This window comes from Danio aesculapii, chromosome 14, assembly GCF_903798145.1.
Source record: "Danio aesculapii chromosome 14, fDanAes4.1, whole genome shotgun sequence".
Taxonomy (NCBI): Eukaryota; Metazoa; Chordata; class Actinopteri; order Cypriniformes; family Danionidae; genus Danio; species Danio aesculapii.
In genome coordinates, this window is record NC_079448.1 from 47,586,186 (window position 1) to 47,604,888 (window position 18,703).

The window sequence follows — 18,703 nt, forward strand, 5'->3', positions numbered from 1 at the left end:
CGCTTTTGGTGAATTGGATGAACTAAAATTGGCCGAATGCAGGAGTGTATGGGTGTTTCCCAGTACTGGGTTGCAGTTGGAAGGGCATCCGCGGCGTAAAAACAACTGCTGGATAAGTTGGTGGTTCATTCCACTGTGGCGATGCCTGATAAATAAGGGACTAAGCCAAAAGAAAATGTGAATACTCTGCCAAAGATATGAGCCAAAACAAAACAAAAGCTGTCAGGAATGTACAGTTAATCTTTATTTCCATCCCATTTTAACTCCCATTCCTCAACAACCAAAGACGTTACATTTACTTGTACGTTTCAGAGCTTTCAGGGTCACCCTCAAACAAACAAAAAGGAATGAAACAAACTGGAAAATCAGCAATACAAAGCATTTGATGATAAAGATAATTGATGATCAAGCGGGAATGTACTTCATCAGAGGCCTTGCCTTAAACACACATTTACTTCAGTCATTCTGACAAGATATCAAATTAACAGTGGATGGCAATAACATTAACTTCCCCATTACAGTAGATTAGGTTCAAATACTTCTAAGTGCCTGCCTTTTTCATTCTGCTTTGCCATTTCAAAAACTAAAACACCCAACCCACCCTAAACCCAACAAATGTAAGTGCTCTAAAACAGTTTTCCCAACCATGCTCCTGAAGGCGCACCAATAGTACACATATTCAACCTCTCCCTAATCAAACACACCACAATCAACTCATGAGAACATTAGAAGCGACTCCAAAACCTAAAATAAATGGGTCAGATAAGGGAGACAGTTAAAATATGTACTGTTGGTGTGCCTCTAGACACAGGGTTGGAAAACATCGCTCTAGAGAAGAGGAAAAAAAAAATCTAAGTTGAAATTCACAGATTTAACAGGTTAATTCCCAGGTAAAGCAAAATCCAAACCCAAGACCCCCTATCAAATGGACTAAGTAGGCCCCCATAAGCAATAAAGCTCATTAGTAGTTACTAAAACCCCTGAAGTGCAAATGTGATCCTTTCTAGAGCTTTTAAAATGACAAGACTAGCAACAAACAAAGCTTTCTGATCCTGATGCAGCCATATTTATTATTAACATTGGTCTCATTTGCCATCCTGAAATGATTCAAATCCAATGCATGATTCCGTTAATCACTACTTCATCACCACATGACGTTAAAAACACAAACTCTTGACTTGTGAATGACGTTACTACATTTAAAAATAAAGCATTTGCTGTCTGACCCTGCCAAAAATCTCTCTGACCCGTCACACCTCTAGTCTGCTTCTGAGTTGTCATGAAGGTTTTGTAAGTGCTGGATGCGTTTATGATTTACGAGTGAAACTTTTGATTGTTTTGTTTTTTTGGGGGGGTGATTTTGTTTATAGATCATTTCGCTGTGCCTGAAGCAGGATTGTCCAGTCCATCCCTGCGTTCATCCCAGGTTTGCGGAGGGTCAGCACTGACATGGAGGCGTCAAACTCAAACTCCACAGGGGTTTCTTTGCCTGTTTGAGAGAGTGTGGGGAAGATTATCAGCTCAAATCAGCTCAAATATACACTGTAATAATAAAAATAAACTAATAAGGCAGAGGAGTTAGAAGGAAGACCGACAGATGGACAAAGATCCAACCAAATAATTAACTATTTAATAACCAAATATATATGGATGGATGGAATGCTAGATAGATAGATAGATAGATAGATAGATAGATAGATAGATAGATAGATAGATAGATAGATAGATAGATAGATAGATAGATAGATAGATAGATAGATAGATAGATAGATAGATAGATAGATAGATAGATAGATAGATAGATAGATAGATAGATAGATAAATAGGCAGACAGGCAGACAGACAGACAGACGGATAGAATGCTAGATGGATAGAATGCTGAATGGAAAGAATGCTAGATGGATGGATGGATGGATGGACAGATATATAGTTAGATAGACGGATGGATGGATGGATAGACAGACAGACAGACAGATAGATAGACAGACAGATGGATAGATGGAAAGAATGCTAGATGGATGGATGGATGGATGGACGGATATATAGATAGATAGACGGATGGATGGATACAGACAGACAGATAGAAAGATAGATGGATGGATGGATGGATGGATGGATGGAAAGAATGCTAGATGGATGGATGGATGGATATATAGATAGATAGACGGATGGATGGATGAATAGACAGACAGACAGATAGAAAGATTGCTAGATAGATGGATGGATGAATGGATGGATGGAAAGAATGCTAGATGGATGGATGGATGGATAGATAAATTGCTAGATGGATAGATAGAATGCTGGATGGATGGATGGTTGGATGGACGGACGGATGGATGGATAGATGGATAGACAGGCAGGCAGGCAGGCAGACAGACAGACAGGCAGACAGACAGATGAATGGATGGATAGAATGCTGGATGAATGGAAAGAATGCTGGATGGATGGATGGACGGATATATAGATAGATGGACGGATGGATGGATAGACAGACAGATAGAAAGATAGATAGATTGCTAGATAGATGGATGGATGGATGAAAAGAATACTAGATGGATGGATGGATGGATGGATATATAGTCAGATAGACGGATGGATGGATGGATGGACAGAGAGACAGAAAGATTGCTAGATAGATGGATGGATGAATGGAAAGAATGCTCGATGGATGGATGGATTGATAAATTGCTAGATGGATAGATAGAATGCTGGATGGATAGATGGACGGATGGATAGACAGGCAGACAGATAGAGAGATAGATAGATAGATATTCTGTGGGGACTATCTGGTTATTGACTGATTTTATTTTCCCAGATTAAATAAATACTACAGTAATTTATAGTGTTTTTGAACTATACTATAGTAAAATGAATTATACTGTATATATTATTGTATGTTAACTTTTTTAAATGAATGCAGCTGCATAATATATATATTATAGTAAACTGTAACTAGATATTAAAGTTTGAGGACAAACTTTATGGTGGCTTGAAAAGCCGAGTCTAAAAGTTTGAAGTCGTTTTAAAGTGTAAATAACTGAAGCAGTTTTTATGAAGTTTGAAACAGTCGGCATAGATAAGTACATGTATGTTAGCATGTTTCTGGGTTGTTGCTAGGCGGTTGCTAAAAAATTCTGAGTGGTTGCTAGGCAGTTGCTAACATAAATTAGCATGATTCTAGCATTAATTAGCATGTTACTAGCATGAATTAGCATGTTACTAGCATGAATTAGCAAGTAACTAGCATGATTCTAACATGAATTAGCATGTAACTAGCATGATTCTACCATGAATTAGCATGCGTCTAGCATGAATTAGCATGTTACGTGCATTATTCTAGCATGAATTAGCATGATTCTAACATGGGTTAGCATGTAACTAGCATGATTATAGCATGGATTAGCATGTTTCTAGCATGAATTAGCATGTTGTTAGCATGATTCTAGCATGAACTAGCATGTTTCTAGCATAATTCTAGCATGAATTAGCATGTTACTAGCATGATTCTAGCACGAATTAGCATGTTACTAGCATGATTCTAGCATGAATTAGCATGTTACTAGCATGATTCTAGCATGAATTAGCATGTTACTAGCATGATTCTAACATGAATTAGCATGTTACTAGCATGATTCTAGCATGAATTAGCATGTTACTAGCATGATTCTAACATGAATTAGCATGTTACTAGCATAATCCTAGCATGATTTAGCATGTTACTTGCATGTTTCTAGCATGAATTAGCATGTTACTAGCATGATCCTAACATGAATTAGCATGATTCTAGAATGATTTAGCATGTTACTAGCATGAATTAGCATGTTACTAACATGATTCTAGCATGTTACTAGCATGATTCTAGCATGAATTAGCATGTTGTTAGCATGATTCTAGCATGAATTAGCATGTTATTCGCGTATTTCTAACATGAATTAGCATGTTACTAGCATGTTTCTTGCAAGAATTAGCATGTTGTTAGCATGATTCTAGCATGAATTAGCATGATTCTAGCATGAATTAGCATGTTACTAGCATGAATTAGCATGTTACTAGCATGTTACTAACATGAATTAGCATGTTGTTAGCATGATTCTAGTATGAATTAGCATGTTACCAGCATGTTACTAGCATGAATTAGCAGGTTACTAGCATGATTCTAGCATGAATTAGCATGTAACTAGCATGATATTAGTATGTTACTAGCATGATTCTAGCATGAATCAGCTTGTTTCTAGCATGAATTAGCATGTTGTTAGCATGAATTAGCATGTTACTAGCATGACTAGCATGTCACTATCGTGTTGCTAGCACCTTTCTAGCAAGATTAGCATGTCAGTAGGAAGTTTAAACTGTTAGCATGTGTTAGAATAGCTAGTCACAGTCTCTGGGACAGTTGCTAGGGTGCTGAAATTGGTTGCTAGGGAGTGGCTAGTAAGTTTAAAGGAAATCAGTGATTGGCTGCTGGCTAGACTGAGTTGAATGAGCCCAGACTCTAGTCTGTAGGACAGTCTGATGCAGAGTTATGAGCTCACAAAGGTTGATCCAATGTTAAGTAAATGGGAGTCTTTTACAATGGAAGTCTATGGGACAGTTGCTAGGGTGCTGTAAGTGGTTGCTAGGGAGTGGCTAGTAAGTCAAGTCATCAGTTATTGGCTGCTGGCTAGACAGAGTTAAATGAGTCCAGTTAGAAGTCTGTAGGACAGTCTGATGCAGAGTTATGAGCTCACAAAGTTTGACCCAATGTTAAGTCAATGGGACTTTTGGGATTTTTCTGGGTCGTTTTTCGGAAAACCCAAAGTCGGATCAGTTAGAAAAGATATAGCAACCCGAGTCAGACCAGTTTGAAGGTTTGACGAAAGTTTGAAGTATGTAGCTTGAAAGGCCTAGGAGGAGATACACTTAGAAATTAGCCTCAGAAGAATAAGAAGAAGAAGAAGAAGAAGAAGAAGAAGTTTTGATAGATAACAATATGCTGGCTTTTCAAGCCACCATAATAAATATGGCAGTATACTTTAGTTTTTACTACAGTAAACTGTGGTGCATTTTTGTATAATACCCTATAATTGTAGAAAATTGCAATTGTTCATTTGTTTATATTACTACTATGTATACGTTACTATACCAACTATGAAATCACCACAACAGATTAATTAAAGTACTTTACTGAAGTGCAGTTCAAAAACACTATAGTATTTACTATAAATTACTGTAGTATTACTGCAGTTTAAGACATTGTGCTAAATATAGTATCTTACCATCGACTTTAAGAAGAACCTTTCTGGGCTTGCTGGCACCCAAAATGACAACTTTCTCTATCCAGGATGAAGTTGAGAACTTGCAGTCTGGGCACAGGTTGCTTTAATGATGAAAGAAATGATTTGGAAATTATTCATTTACTGTCAAAGCCATTTACAGTAAATAAAGAACTGAATTTAACTGAATAAAAATGTTTGGAAAGTGACAAATGTAAATACCGTGAAGTGAGCGAATTATTAGCAAAGGTGAGTTTCCGGTGAATAAATTCTGACTTTGTATCATAATTAAAACTATGACCATCATCAATGTAGAGCTCGCCTTCGGCAAATTTCTAGAGTGAGAGAAAGAGAGAGTAAATGAGAGAAATGAGTTCATTTTCATGACTATAAAGGTCTGTTCACATTAAGAACAATAACTGATAAATAATATTTTCAATAATCATTATAAAATAACAAAAATAGCAGACAAAACAAAAGTTCTGGACTGTTTGACTAGGCTGTGGACTAAAGGTAAAGGTCAGATATTACAATACGAATTAATTAGTTAATGTATTTACTAACATGAACTAATAATGAACAATTCTTGTACAGCATTTATTAATCATAGTTCAACATTTACTAATATCCAAACTCATGCTTGTTAAAATTAGCAGTGCGAGTTAATTATTTTCATTAGGTAACGTTAACATGAACAAAAACTGTAGTAAATGTATTGCACATGGTGGTAAATGCATTAACATTAACTAATACAACCTTGTTGTGAAGTATTACCAAGGTAAAAATATGGTAAATAAAGGTCAGTTTCCTCCAAAGAGCGATTGTTTTACTTGGTAAGACTTTATGGCAGGGCTAGATAGAATCTGCAGACTTTTTTTTGCTATTCTGTGCAGAATTATATATATCTAGATATATATCTATATCTATCTATATCTATCAATCTATCTATATCTATCTATATCTATCTATCTATCTATCAATCTATCTATCAATCTATCAATCTATCTATCTATCTATCTATCTATCTATAGTAGCAAAATTACACTTAATTTATCATTTAAATTTTAGATTAGTTTTTTAGATTAGATCCAGACTTTGAACTCATATTTTCGGGAGTGAACTACACTTTTAATTGTATTAAATAAAATGATGTTGAATATAAGTTGGAGCACACTGTAGATGATAAAAACAAATGAATTATAATCAGGAAAATATGGTAGTCAACAGAAAGATCAAACACCTTAGGACTAAGGGCCACATATAAGGTGTACGGGTCATTTTCCATGCAGGCTGATGAGCGGCGAATTCGGTCCTTCCTAGGAATGATAGAGCCGCCACGCTGGAAAACTGGGATCTAAATACATACAAATATGGTTTTAATAAATGCAAAAAAAATAAAATAAAAACATTTAAAAGAAAAAAAACTAGTTAAACCTCTTACAGAGCTAAGAGTGACTGGAATGTACAGATTCTGGGCACCATTGTGTTTCTGAAAGTTGTGGACATCATACCAAACCTGGAAACGAGAAGAAAAAAAAACAATGCATCAGACAGTTCATTCATTTTAACATCGGTCATGATTATAGTTTTGTGATAGACATAATGATGGATAATCTTTTCATAAACACATTTTACATACAGTAAATATTAAGCTTTATAAATAATAATACTAAAACAAAACATACAGGTCATAAACATACAGGACCCCCACTGTAACCAATAAATCACTTAACAGTAAATACTTTAATATATTTATATTATTTGTACAGTTTTAAAAAAAAGGTCATTTTACTTGCATTTAAACCATCCTAGATGCATTTAACTTCATGATTTTTATTGTTTACTTTATTTTCCACTTATTTAAATGTCCTTCTGTCTTCCTATACATATGTACGCATGTATGTTTGTATGCTGAGCTCCTGAAAACCACAAAAAACTTCTTGATTTGGTGAATCAAGCTCATTTTAATTCTGAAATAATAATAATAGTAATAATAATAATAATAATAATAATGCAATTTATTTATCCGGTGCATTTCTTACACCAAAAAAAAGCTACATAAAGCATAACATAGAATAAAAATTATTTTCTGCATCAGTAAACCATGAACTGCTATGTGGCAGTAGATGGTATTATTGAAAGAAATATAGTATTTCTAAACAGCATTTCATTGAACATTTGCATTTGGGCAAGACTGCAACAAGTATCTCAGTTTTGTTTGGTCTCAAAAAAAGAAATATTTTGATTTCATGATGCATTTAAGTGGACGTTTTACCTCTCCAGCTCCAGGCAGATAAGCTGTGACCCCACGAGACCCTTCCTCAGTGACCGGATGAACCAACAGATCCCTTCCTGAACATCAGCAACACAAACAGACTTTATTAGAGAATGCATTACTATCATTCACACACCAACTGATATTAGATGTGCTTCAAAGGCAAAGTATGAGACAAATATTCTTCTAACATGGTTAATTATTAATACATTACATATAAAAACAGGAGCTACAGACATCATACACCTTTAGCTAAAAAAAAAAAGATTGCATATCTCACCAATTAGGAATTCATCATCAATGGTGAAAGTTGCAGTTTCCTTGGGATAATCGACCCAGAGAGGTCTGAGACGTGAAAGAAAAGAAAAAGCACTCATGTAAATCGAGATCTATCACTTACGACTACACAAACAGTACAGTTATGTGTAGTACTGAGGAATAAAGGACATTTGAGTTTTAATCTGAGAGTGTTTTGTGCCTTAGCTGGTCACAGATGAATATATCATATCTTATATCATGTAACGTCATGTCAGCAACAATGGCTATTTAATAGGGGTGTACGGATCACAACCCACAGTTCGGAACGCACGTGACCCAGGGATTAATAACTTTTTCTGAACTTGTAGGTTAATCCAGCATTTATAACAATTGCAGAGAAATCGCCTCCTGCGTCACTCAGATCACGTGTATGAAAGCAGTTTGGCCTCAATGTAAAATATAATGATGACGGAAAAGTTGTGGTGGGACCTAAATGCTTTCTTAGGTTAGTGTTAGTATCTCAGGTAGTGTTTTCGGTCACTGCTTGTTTAGCCTGCATTAATGCATTCGGAGTAAATCTGCACAATTAAACATTAAAAGATCGTGATCTCAATTCAAATCCGCGCAACATGAATGATAACTGATAATGATTTGCATGTGTTTATTAATCCTTCGAAGCGCTGCATTCAAATCTGCGTTTGATCGAGAGAGATTCAGTTTACACTGTTTCAGTGAGTTACAAACAATTTAAAAACACAGAAGTACTGGGAGAACAGTTTATAGTTCAGATATAAACACTGATGTTTATGCTAAAGATTAAAATCACCGTTTAATGGAACTTGAAGTTGGTGAATGTTGTAGCAAATACATTGTGTAACCAATAGGTGGCGACAAACAACCATCAGAATTATGTCACTGAATAGGTTCAGAAATGATCCACCTATAATCAAACATGAAGTTTTATGTGTGAATTGATGAATCATTAATTGAAAATAAATATGATCTGTTGTACAAGATGTTAGATTTCTATATTTAGCCTTATCAGCAGCAGGAGCAAAGAACATTTTTGGTATTGAATATTTTTCTTTTTTCAGCTGCTTCTTTCTTGATTTTTATTTTTATTAAAATTACAGAGTCCAAGTTCTGTTTGTTAAAACCGATGGTTTTTGCAGTAATATTTTTGTTTAAACGGAAAGCAAATGACATTTGTCTCTAGGGACGTGCAATTAATCGAAATTCAGTTTGCTTAAAATTTTAGCTTCTAACGATTATGAAAAAACATTAATCGAGACAAACGATTATTGCGTCATATACAGCCCCCTTTCCAGTTGTACACATTTGTTGCTTTGTAAAGCTCAGTTTCATGTGAAAATTACTAAAAGCATGTACTGTAAGCATGTAATGTTTTGCAGCATGGGATGCACATCGTTCATTGATGTATAGTTGAAGTAAAAATTATTTTCACCCTTTGAATTTTTTATTCTTTTTTGAAATATTTCCCAAATCATGTTTAACAGAGCAAAGAAATGTTCACAGTATGTCTGATAATATTTTTTCTTCTGGAGAAAGTCTTATTTGTTTTATTTTAGCAAGAATAAAAGCAGTTTTTAATTTTTTAAACACCATTTTAAGGTCAAATTTATTAGCCCCTTTAAGCTATATATTTTTTCAATAGTTTACAGAACAAACCATCATTATACAATAACTTGCCTAATTACCCTAACCTGCCTAGTTACCCTAATTAACCTAGTTAGGCCTTTAAATGTCACTTTAAGCTGTATAGAAGTGTCTTAAAAAATATGTAGTCAAATATTATTTACTGTCATCATGGCAAAGATAAAATAAATCAGTTATTAGAGCTGAATTATTAAAACTATTATGTTTACAAATGTGTTGAAAAAAATCTTCTCTCCGTTAAACAGTAAAAACAATATCCCAAACAAGTGTTCACAGGGGTCTTGCTCACCTCATGACTGGCATCCCGGTGGTGTGTGCTTGATAGATCAGCTGGTACCAGAAGGGTAGGAGGGCGTAACGCTGGCGGATGGCTTCCCGGATGAGTGCTGTGTTTTCTGGGCCGAAGAGCCAGGGCTCCCTGCGTGTGGTGTCCAGATGAGCATGAGCACGGAAGAACGGCTGATACGCACCCGTCTGATACCAGCGAACCAGAAGCTCAGTGCTGGGATTATTAAAAAAGCCACCAACGTCAGCTGCGTCCAACAAGAGAGAGAAATAATTAGCAGGACTGCAACATTTAGTTAACACAACATTTAAAGTGCAGACAGCATGGAAACATCTTTTTTTTATCGTTAACGTTTGTTTTTTAAAGCACAAATTAAATCAAAACAAACCATACCATTTTTATTAGCACACATTGCTAGTTTTGTGGTGAACAATTCATTTGTGCAAAAAAGCACTGGGGATTTGTATCTTATACTTGTTGTATCGAACTGAAAACGACATAATATTTAAAACATATATTAATTAATGTCGGTGCCAGTGGTGTAGTGGTTAGTGCGTTGACACATGCACTCTGGTGCTCGCGGCGACCCGAGTTCGATTCCCACCTCGCGGTCCTATGCCGATCCTTCCCCTCTCTCTGCTCCCTACGCTTTCCTGTCAATACTCCCTACTGTCCTGTCCATTAAAGGTGAAAACCCCGAAAAAAAAAATGTATAAATAAATAAAATGAATTAATTCAAAAACTGATTTTGCTATACGATTGATTGACAATTTGCTATAGACCTTTTTCTTCATTGCTGCATGGAGGGTCCCAAAGTGACCAGCGCCTTTTGGTAGGCTGCTTGGAACTTCCGCTAAGAATGGTCACCAGCCAGGGCAGCGTTTCTCAACTGCGTACTGTTTTCAGTGGCTTAAGGAGTGTTTTTGTGATCCAAAATTTTGATTTTGAAAGAAAGATGTGTGTTAAAGCCGTTATACTTCTGTTAGGTGCAGTTAAAGTGCGAGAGAAAAACGCTCTCCTAATTCAGTGTCTGCTGTCAGATCAGATGCTGAAATATAGCATCAGTGTTCCCAACTTTATTTTCACTCTGTGACACTTATTCAATCAATGTGTTAGTGGGACAGTAGGATGTGTGTGTGTATCAAACATTATGGTGAATTACATTTGTTTGAGTTGGTTATATGTTTGAAAGAAAGAGAAAATTATAATTTTAGCGATGACGAGGCTTCATTTAAACGGCACAAAATGCCATCTGACAACGAGGGAAAAATCCCTTCCAGCAGTGGTTTTCAATCACATTCATTTTTTAAAAACCAATCCAGGAGGTGGCGCTGATCAACAGCAGTATTAGTTCTATGACGTTAAAAGCAAGTAAAATAGATTAAAACTTTCGTTTCAAAGCTGTCCAAACATGACTGCTATTAGCATCAGCTGCCGACCGGAAGTTCTTAGCATCCTCCTTGCGCATAAAGCATAACGAGTAATTTTGCGTTCTAAGAAAAAGGTCTATACAACTGATTTTGGTTATTCAAGTGATAATCGATGTGCAATACTTTTACTATAATAACACCATGGTTAAAGAAGTAGATCACTTCTAGAATGCCTGGTCACTATTAACTTCCATATGTATATTTTTTCCCTACTAAGGAAGTCAAGAGTGGCCCTTCAATGCGTGTCTGTATACCAACATTTCTCAAAATATCTTGTTTTGTGTTCAACAGAATAAAGAAACTCATACAGGTTTGGATGGAGGGGAGGGTGAGTAAATTATTTCTGCTACCTTCGTTCTGAACTACATGGAGGAGCTGGAGGAGTGTTTTTTTCACAACTGAAAATACAGATAATCACTGACCTCCACAAAACGAGATGCCCACAAGGCCAAGGCTGAGACACATGGGAATGGAAATCTTGAGATGACCCCAATCAGCTGCATTATCGCCAGTCCAGACGGCACCTGATGAAAATGCACAAACTTAGCACATGTACAATGAAATCACCACACATCTGCCAAACACACAAACTCACCGTATCTCTGAGAGCCAGCAAAAAAGGCTCTGGTTAACACAAAGGGCCTTTCGACTCCACCAGATCTCTGAATCTGACCTTCAGCGGTGGCCCTTTGCTGGAAAACAATATAAGTGGGTAATTAATGTAGACACAGCCTTACTTTCATATTTTGCTTAATCCAAAAACTATTCCTCTACATTAAAAAGTGTCTTGCTTTTTCATTTTCTTCAGCTTACAAATCACCATCATACAATGATTAACAGAAAACATCCACTAAAATGACAATCATTGATACAGAAGATAGAAGATACAGCAAAAATAAATATGTTTTTGATTAAACTAAAATATTCTTATTTCAAGACTACAGGGCATCCCTAAAATACTAATAATTTTAAGCTTTGATACATTGCTACTGTCCAACAAACCATTAGTTTTTGCCAGTCTGCGAATTATACACTGACGATTAGGGGGGTCAACTGTTTCAGTTAGTTTGTGTAATACATGCTTCAGTCATTTATGTGTTTATTTGTAGTCACGTCTAGTTTAATAATAAAGCTTATTTAAGTTTTCAGCCTTTTTAAGGGATTTTAAGTATATTCTGAACTAAAGTATTCTCTGGGGTGCGTTTCCCAAACAACGATGTAACTCGCGGCTGAACTATCATAGTACGATGCATTTGGGAAAAGAACGATGTAGTGACGAGTGTTTCCCAAAACGCGTAGTTCCTCTGTTGCAGATTCATCGCTTGAACCATGTTAGTTAATGTAAAACGCCCATAATGACGCTCTAAACGTAGTGGAGTAACTACTTCTTTAGAGAAGAACCCCATCACTTCTTTGTGCAAATTATATTGTTTTACACAAACATGCATTTAAAATAAAATCCAATATTAGATTTGGTAAAAACATGCACTTGCTTTCCATCTTAACTGAAATATATGTAAATGCCACATATAGAGCCTGTGTTTGCTTTACAAATATTATTGAGAATATGACATATCCTATTCTAAAACATAAAATCACTAACGAAAGCTAACACGTATCCTAATATCATATATAAATCATATAAATAAATAAATAATGAGGCTATTTATTATAAAATGAAATTTAATATTTATTATATATTAGGAAATGAATAATTTCCTAATTTAATAATAATATTAATAATACAAATGATGATCATGATGATGATGATGATGATGATAATTATTATTATTTTTATTATCATGTATTAGAAAATAAATAATTATACTTTAATAATAATATTAATAATATTAATGATGATGATGACTATTATTATTATTAAGTAGGATATTGTGTATTTATTTTTTAGAGAAGTCTACTTTTACAATTTGACATGTATACCACAGCAGAAAGTTCTAACCAGCAGGCCTATGTCATATCCAGTACATATACTTAATAAACAACCCACTATTAAAGCTATAAAAGCATTAACGTATGCTTTTCACAAGCTTTGGAGACGTAACATAAATTCTGCTTTTAAATAATAGGTCACCTACAGCTTTCACCATGAGGCTGTGTTCAAAATGACATCAATGTTTTCAAAGTGCACCGCGAAGGGAGCACAAGTGTAAACATGAAGATCGCTAAAACTGAACTGTAAAAACACTTTAAAAGCAAATAACACTTAAGAGAGATGACTTTAATGCTTTTTGAATGTTAGAATGTTCTACATGAATAGAGAGTAGGGTGGATAAGTGGGAATAGAACACAGCCAGGAGCTATGTTTCTAACTACAGCTCCAGAGGTGTGGTTGCGAGTGCTCAAGTTTGCGATGCAGTTTGCGAATGTTCGTTGGAGTGACGGGGAAATGCACCCCTGGTTAGCTATTCCAGATGTTACAGTAAATTAAACTACAAACGTGTACAAATGTGTCTAATTCGATATTATTTCATGCTAAATCTAGATACAAACACCTATTTTACAAGAAAGTCTTATCCACACGATGTCTATTGGGCTCTAGATCTGCCAATTTCAGAGTTGTTTCTCGAATAGACTGATTGGCGCGATTATGTATTCACAATGGTTTGAACCGCTATAGGGGTGGTCAAATGTATATTTATTTTATCTATTATTTTAATTATTCAGATAAGAGTAAAATATTTCTCAGTGTTAAAGGACTGACATCCCATATATCTTGTTTTGACATACTTCAGGGGGGATTAAGCATTAATATATATTTTTTTATTTTCCAATGAAGTCTTAAGTCTTGTAATAACCCCAGTAACACTCTTGTTTTTTTTCCTAATGAGTATTTAAGTGAGTATAACCCATACTTTATGGGTTCTACACTATAATGGGTTAAGTTGACTCTTTTTATTTAATATGGCAAGTATATAAAATCACTCAAAAATATAATTAATGCCGACACTAAAAAGGGATGTCTCATCTTTGACTGTACAATTTCAAATCACATGACTAAACATGGATCATGGAACATGGACTAAACATGGAGAGTATCTTTTAAAATGTCAGTTTCTTTGACAGGAAAAAAAACCTTTCTGTCCACACTGAGATGATAATAAAATGCATACATAACAAACAAACACAAAAGGAGATTAAAATGATTTCAACAAGGTATTTGATGCGTCTCTCCTGTTTAATTAGTTATAAACACTATATTTTGTTCTTATATACTACAATATTAATAAAAAACTTTATGGTTTGACTTTGTGAATAAAACACACCTGCTGAAACCAGATAACACAATGAAATTTCTAACTCATGCTCTGATAGTAGGTGGTGCTAAACGGTCTCTGTTAAAGAGATAGTTCACACAAAAATGAAAATAAATGATTGTAACAAGGTTTTTAATGCGTCCTTCCTGTTTCATTAGTTATGAAACACTCTATATTTTGAGTTCTGGTATATTTCCTCACCACATAAAGTCCATAGATATTGTGTACGTCTCTGTGCTCCCATTTTCCATGTAGAGCATCTTTATGCATCGTGATTTCAGGACCATTAAACACGGACGGCTCGTTCATGTCATTCCAGGTGAAAAGATTCTCCATTGAGCCCTGAAAAACAACAGGGAAAGTTGTTATGTTGGGCACATTTCCTTAAGTCCTAAACTGATTTAAAAAAAGAAAAATCAATTGTTTGTTTACACCGAGCACAAAACTGCTGAAGATATGTTATTTTAAATGTTAAATAATGATTTGAACAAACTCGGGACTGCTGAGAAAGTTTCAGACAAAATCCAACCTAGTTAAAGTACAAATGAAATCAAAACTAACCATTTAGTTGGTTCACATTGCTAGTTTGTAGTGAACAATTCATCTGTGCATGTCACTAAGAAAAAAAAAAAGTTTGCCCTTGTAATCTTTAATTAAAATCTGAAAATGCACTTCCTGTTTGTTTTCAGTTAAATTCTGAGATTTCGTCTGTTTGGGGTATTGGGCGTGGCTAACATACTTAACTCCAACTGTCAATTTTGACAACAAACAGAAATGGTGATGAGGAGGAGGTGTCTATTAAGTTTTAATAACCCTCCCCAAACCCTTTCCCCAATCGTTTTGAGCAAAATGCCTACTTTAGTACATCCAATCAGCTCGCAGTAGAAAAACTAAGCCACGCCCACCGTTTTCCCATTTAATATTTTGTTTCTCTAGGAATAGCTTCACAATACGAAAAAAAAAAAACAGCCACAGCTTCTGGTTCATGTTGACTGTACATTCGAGGTCAGGTTAAGTGGTTACACAATGGGTCCTCCAAATGACCTTATCATTCAAGATGTGAAAACACTAAATTTTGATTTGTTTTTAGATTCAATCTTAATTTTCTTATTCTGAATTTGCTTCTTCTATATTAAGCTAGAAACAGAAAAATAAATAAAATGAAATTATGACAATGTGATCTATGAGTTTATTTGCTTTATCACAGGTTATAGTAAATATACAGTATTGGTTATAAAATTAGTAGCCAAAAATATAAATAAAAACAAAATGGTTTAACTTTGTGAATAAAATACACCTGCTGAAATCAGTTAACGCACTGAATGAAATTTCTAATTCATTCTCTGCCAGTAAGTGTTCACCCAAAAATGAAAATTTACTTTTACTTTCAAGTGGTTCCAAACCTTTATAAACCTATATATATTGTGTGAAAAAATGTTATGTATTACATGCTTTCACTTTTCAGAAGTTTGAACACAATCTTGTGAGTCACTCCTGAAAATCATTTAACCAGACTATTTCATCAAAGACTTTGGCTCATGCACTTCTCAGCTAAAACACCGTTTACTGCTATCATAGTTATAACATGATCTGTTGAGGCAAAGTCACATGAGTTTGATGCACTTCTGGAACTATCGAATGCTGAAGGGAAACGTAGCTTCACCACATCCTGTCTAGAATGAGAAACGAGGGGAAAAATACACATAGATTTACACTTGCAATAACTAGACAAGACTAGAACTAGCCTCACCTCATATTGATCATAAGAGAACATACTGGCCCACCAGGCCCGCATTTCTGGATTGGTAAAGTCTGGATAACCAGAGTTTCCTGTGAGAATGAGAAAATTGTGTAAACTACAATAAATGTAATAGTGGGCATCTTATGACAACCACCCCACATGTCCATACAGACAACAATTATATTACTACTTAAAAGTATAATCCATAAGATTTGTTTCAAACAAATATGTATACTGTTATTTAGCAATGGTCAATTAATCAAATATGATTGTAAAATATGATGGTTCACCTGTAGGAAACAATTTTTCCTCTCTATATGCACTAGACACTTTCTTATAAACACTCCATGTTACAGGGATAACAAAATACGTAAAATAATTAAATAAATTAATTAAATTATTTAAATTAAAATAAAAACAGAATGGATATAACCACTTTAGAAAAAAAAACATGTTGTATAACTGCTTTTAGTTTAAATTTTAATGTAACACACACCTATTGTAAAGCTGCTTTGGAAAAATAATTAATGTAAAAAGCACTGTATATATAACCTTAAATTGATTGATTTAAAAAGTTTCTCTTCAACAAACATCCTTGAAAAAATATATTAAGCAGCAGAACCATTTTCATCATCAACAATAACAATAAAATAAGGTTTCTTGAGCACCGTCAGCATAATAGAATGATTTCTGAAAGATCATCTAACACTAATGACTGGGGTAATGATACTAAAAATGCAGCTTTGCATCACATAATTAAAACTACATTTTTAAATATATTAACGTCACAAAACAGCAATATTAAATCCTGATTATATTTCTGTCAAAAATCTCACTGACCACTAATATTTGAATGGTAGCGTATGAGTATATAAAAACACTCACCTGGCCAGCACCAGCCTTCATAATTTCTACCATCACTGTTCTTAACGTAGAAGTCTCTATTAGTGATCTCATTGTGGATCTTGTAGCCACTGTCCACCTTGATATGGGGATCAACTATAGCCACCATCTATAAACAAGATCATCATAACAAAATTATTTTCAGAATCTGCTTAGTATCCAATAATCATATCAATAGGCAAAACCAAAACAACAGTATAGAGAATTTACATTTTTATAAATTATAAGCAATCAAAAATCCCTGATATTCCAGCACTTAAAGGGGACCTATAATGCCTCTTTTTACAAGATATTAGAATAAGTCTCTGATGTCCCTAGAGTGGGTATGTGAAGTTTCAGCTCAAAATACCAAACAAATAATGTTGTACAACTCTCTAAAACTGACCCTTTAAGGCTATGATCCAAACTGTGCCGTTTTGGTGGCTGTTGTCTTAAATGCAAATGAGAGTGTGCTCCCAGCCCTCTTTTCAAAAGAGGGTGGAGCTACAAACACCTATGTGACAGATTCAAAATAGAACTAATGTTATCTCTGTGAAAAACTGAAAAGCCTTCATCTCAGAAAAAAGCAGCCTATGGACACTTTAGACACTCCACTACACATTTTCTTATCCTCCTAATGCTGATTTATCTGCATCAAGCTTACCCATATAGTCCAGCGCATACTTTGGCGTGGCCGACGCTGGTGCACATCTCTAAGAAAATATAACGACACGTCACAACGACACATAGTGCAAGCTCTGATTGGTTGACTTGGTAGCACTGATGAGTGTGGGCGGTGATGAGAGCCGCGAGCCCGATGGAGCGATTGTTTACAAGTGTCGAGTCTCATGAAGGAGCTGGTTTGTGTTTACCTCATGATTAAAGTTGTTGCACATCTGCCGGTTCCCACTGTTAATGAGCGAGTTTGAGCTACTTGTACATTAAGGTAACATTCATAAAACAAAACTCGACACAGAGGAACCTAAAAACCAACTGCCAGCCAGCTTCAGACGTGTTATTGCAGAGCTACACAAACAGTATGTAGAAGTATAAATGCATGGCTACGCACAAGGCAGGCTACATGGGCCATCACTCGACGCAAAACAATATATACTGAGAACTTTTTATACTTAAAAAAAATAAATAAATAAATATCCTTCAAAGCATAGTCAAGGCTTGGTCCAAGATTATTGGTTTGCCTCTGTGGAGTCTAGCAGAATTACATGAACAGCAAATGATAAGGAAAATCCAAAGTGTGACAAAAGATGGCTGCCATCCTTTTATGTACTGTTGCCCTCTGGAAGATACAGAAGCATTAAATGCTCTTCTAATAGATATAAATTAACCATAAGACTTTAAAATCTTACATTTTAGCAAGTTTTACATTTTTAATGTATGGTTCTTTCCTTGTAGTATTATATTTATGAAGTCATTATGAAGCATGCTGGATTGTGCTATTTAATATCATTTGCAAGTGATTTGTTTCTTTATGTGCTTGTTGTATCATGATGCTACTGCCCTAATTTAATTGACCCTGGTGGGATTAATAGAGTTGTTAAACTTAAATCAGCCTTTAGCCGCTGAAATTAACCAAAGTATATGCAGAAATCCTAAAGATAACTTCAAT

General features: G+C 35.0%; 1 protein-coding gene across 1 annotated transcript in view; it reads right to left on the reverse strand.

Annotated features, from left to right (window-relative positions):
- Positions 1-220: 220 nt before the first annotated feature.
- The window catches only part of ganabb (glucosidase II alpha subunit b), a 34,584-nt gene continuing 16,101 nt past the window's right edge, over positions 221-18,703 (reverse strand). The window contains exons 12-24 of the mRNA XM_056471998.1: positions 17,080-17,206; positions 16,204-16,283; positions 14,655-14,795; positions 11,774-11,870; positions 11,601-11,702; positions 9,752-9,995; positions 7,808-7,872; positions 7,528-7,604; positions 6,694-6,768; positions 6,493-6,606; positions 5,475-5,587; positions 5,256-5,356; positions 221-1,489 (exon numbers count right to left, since the gene is read on the reverse strand). Coding sequence (XP_056327973.1) covers positions 1,365-1,489; positions 5,256-5,356; positions 5,475-5,587; positions 6,493-6,606; positions 6,694-6,768; positions 7,528-7,604; positions 7,808-7,872; positions 9,752-9,995; positions 11,601-11,702; positions 11,774-11,870; positions 14,655-14,795; positions 16,204-16,283; positions 17,080-17,206 — 1,461 coding nt within the window. The 3' untranslated portion in view covers positions 221-1,364. The remainder of the gene's footprint in view (positions 1,490-5,255; positions 5,357-5,474; positions 5,588-6,492; positions 6,607-6,693; positions 6,769-7,527; positions 7,605-7,807; positions 7,873-9,751; positions 9,996-11,600; positions 11,703-11,773; positions 11,871-14,654; positions 14,796-16,203; positions 16,284-17,079; positions 17,207-18,703) is intronic.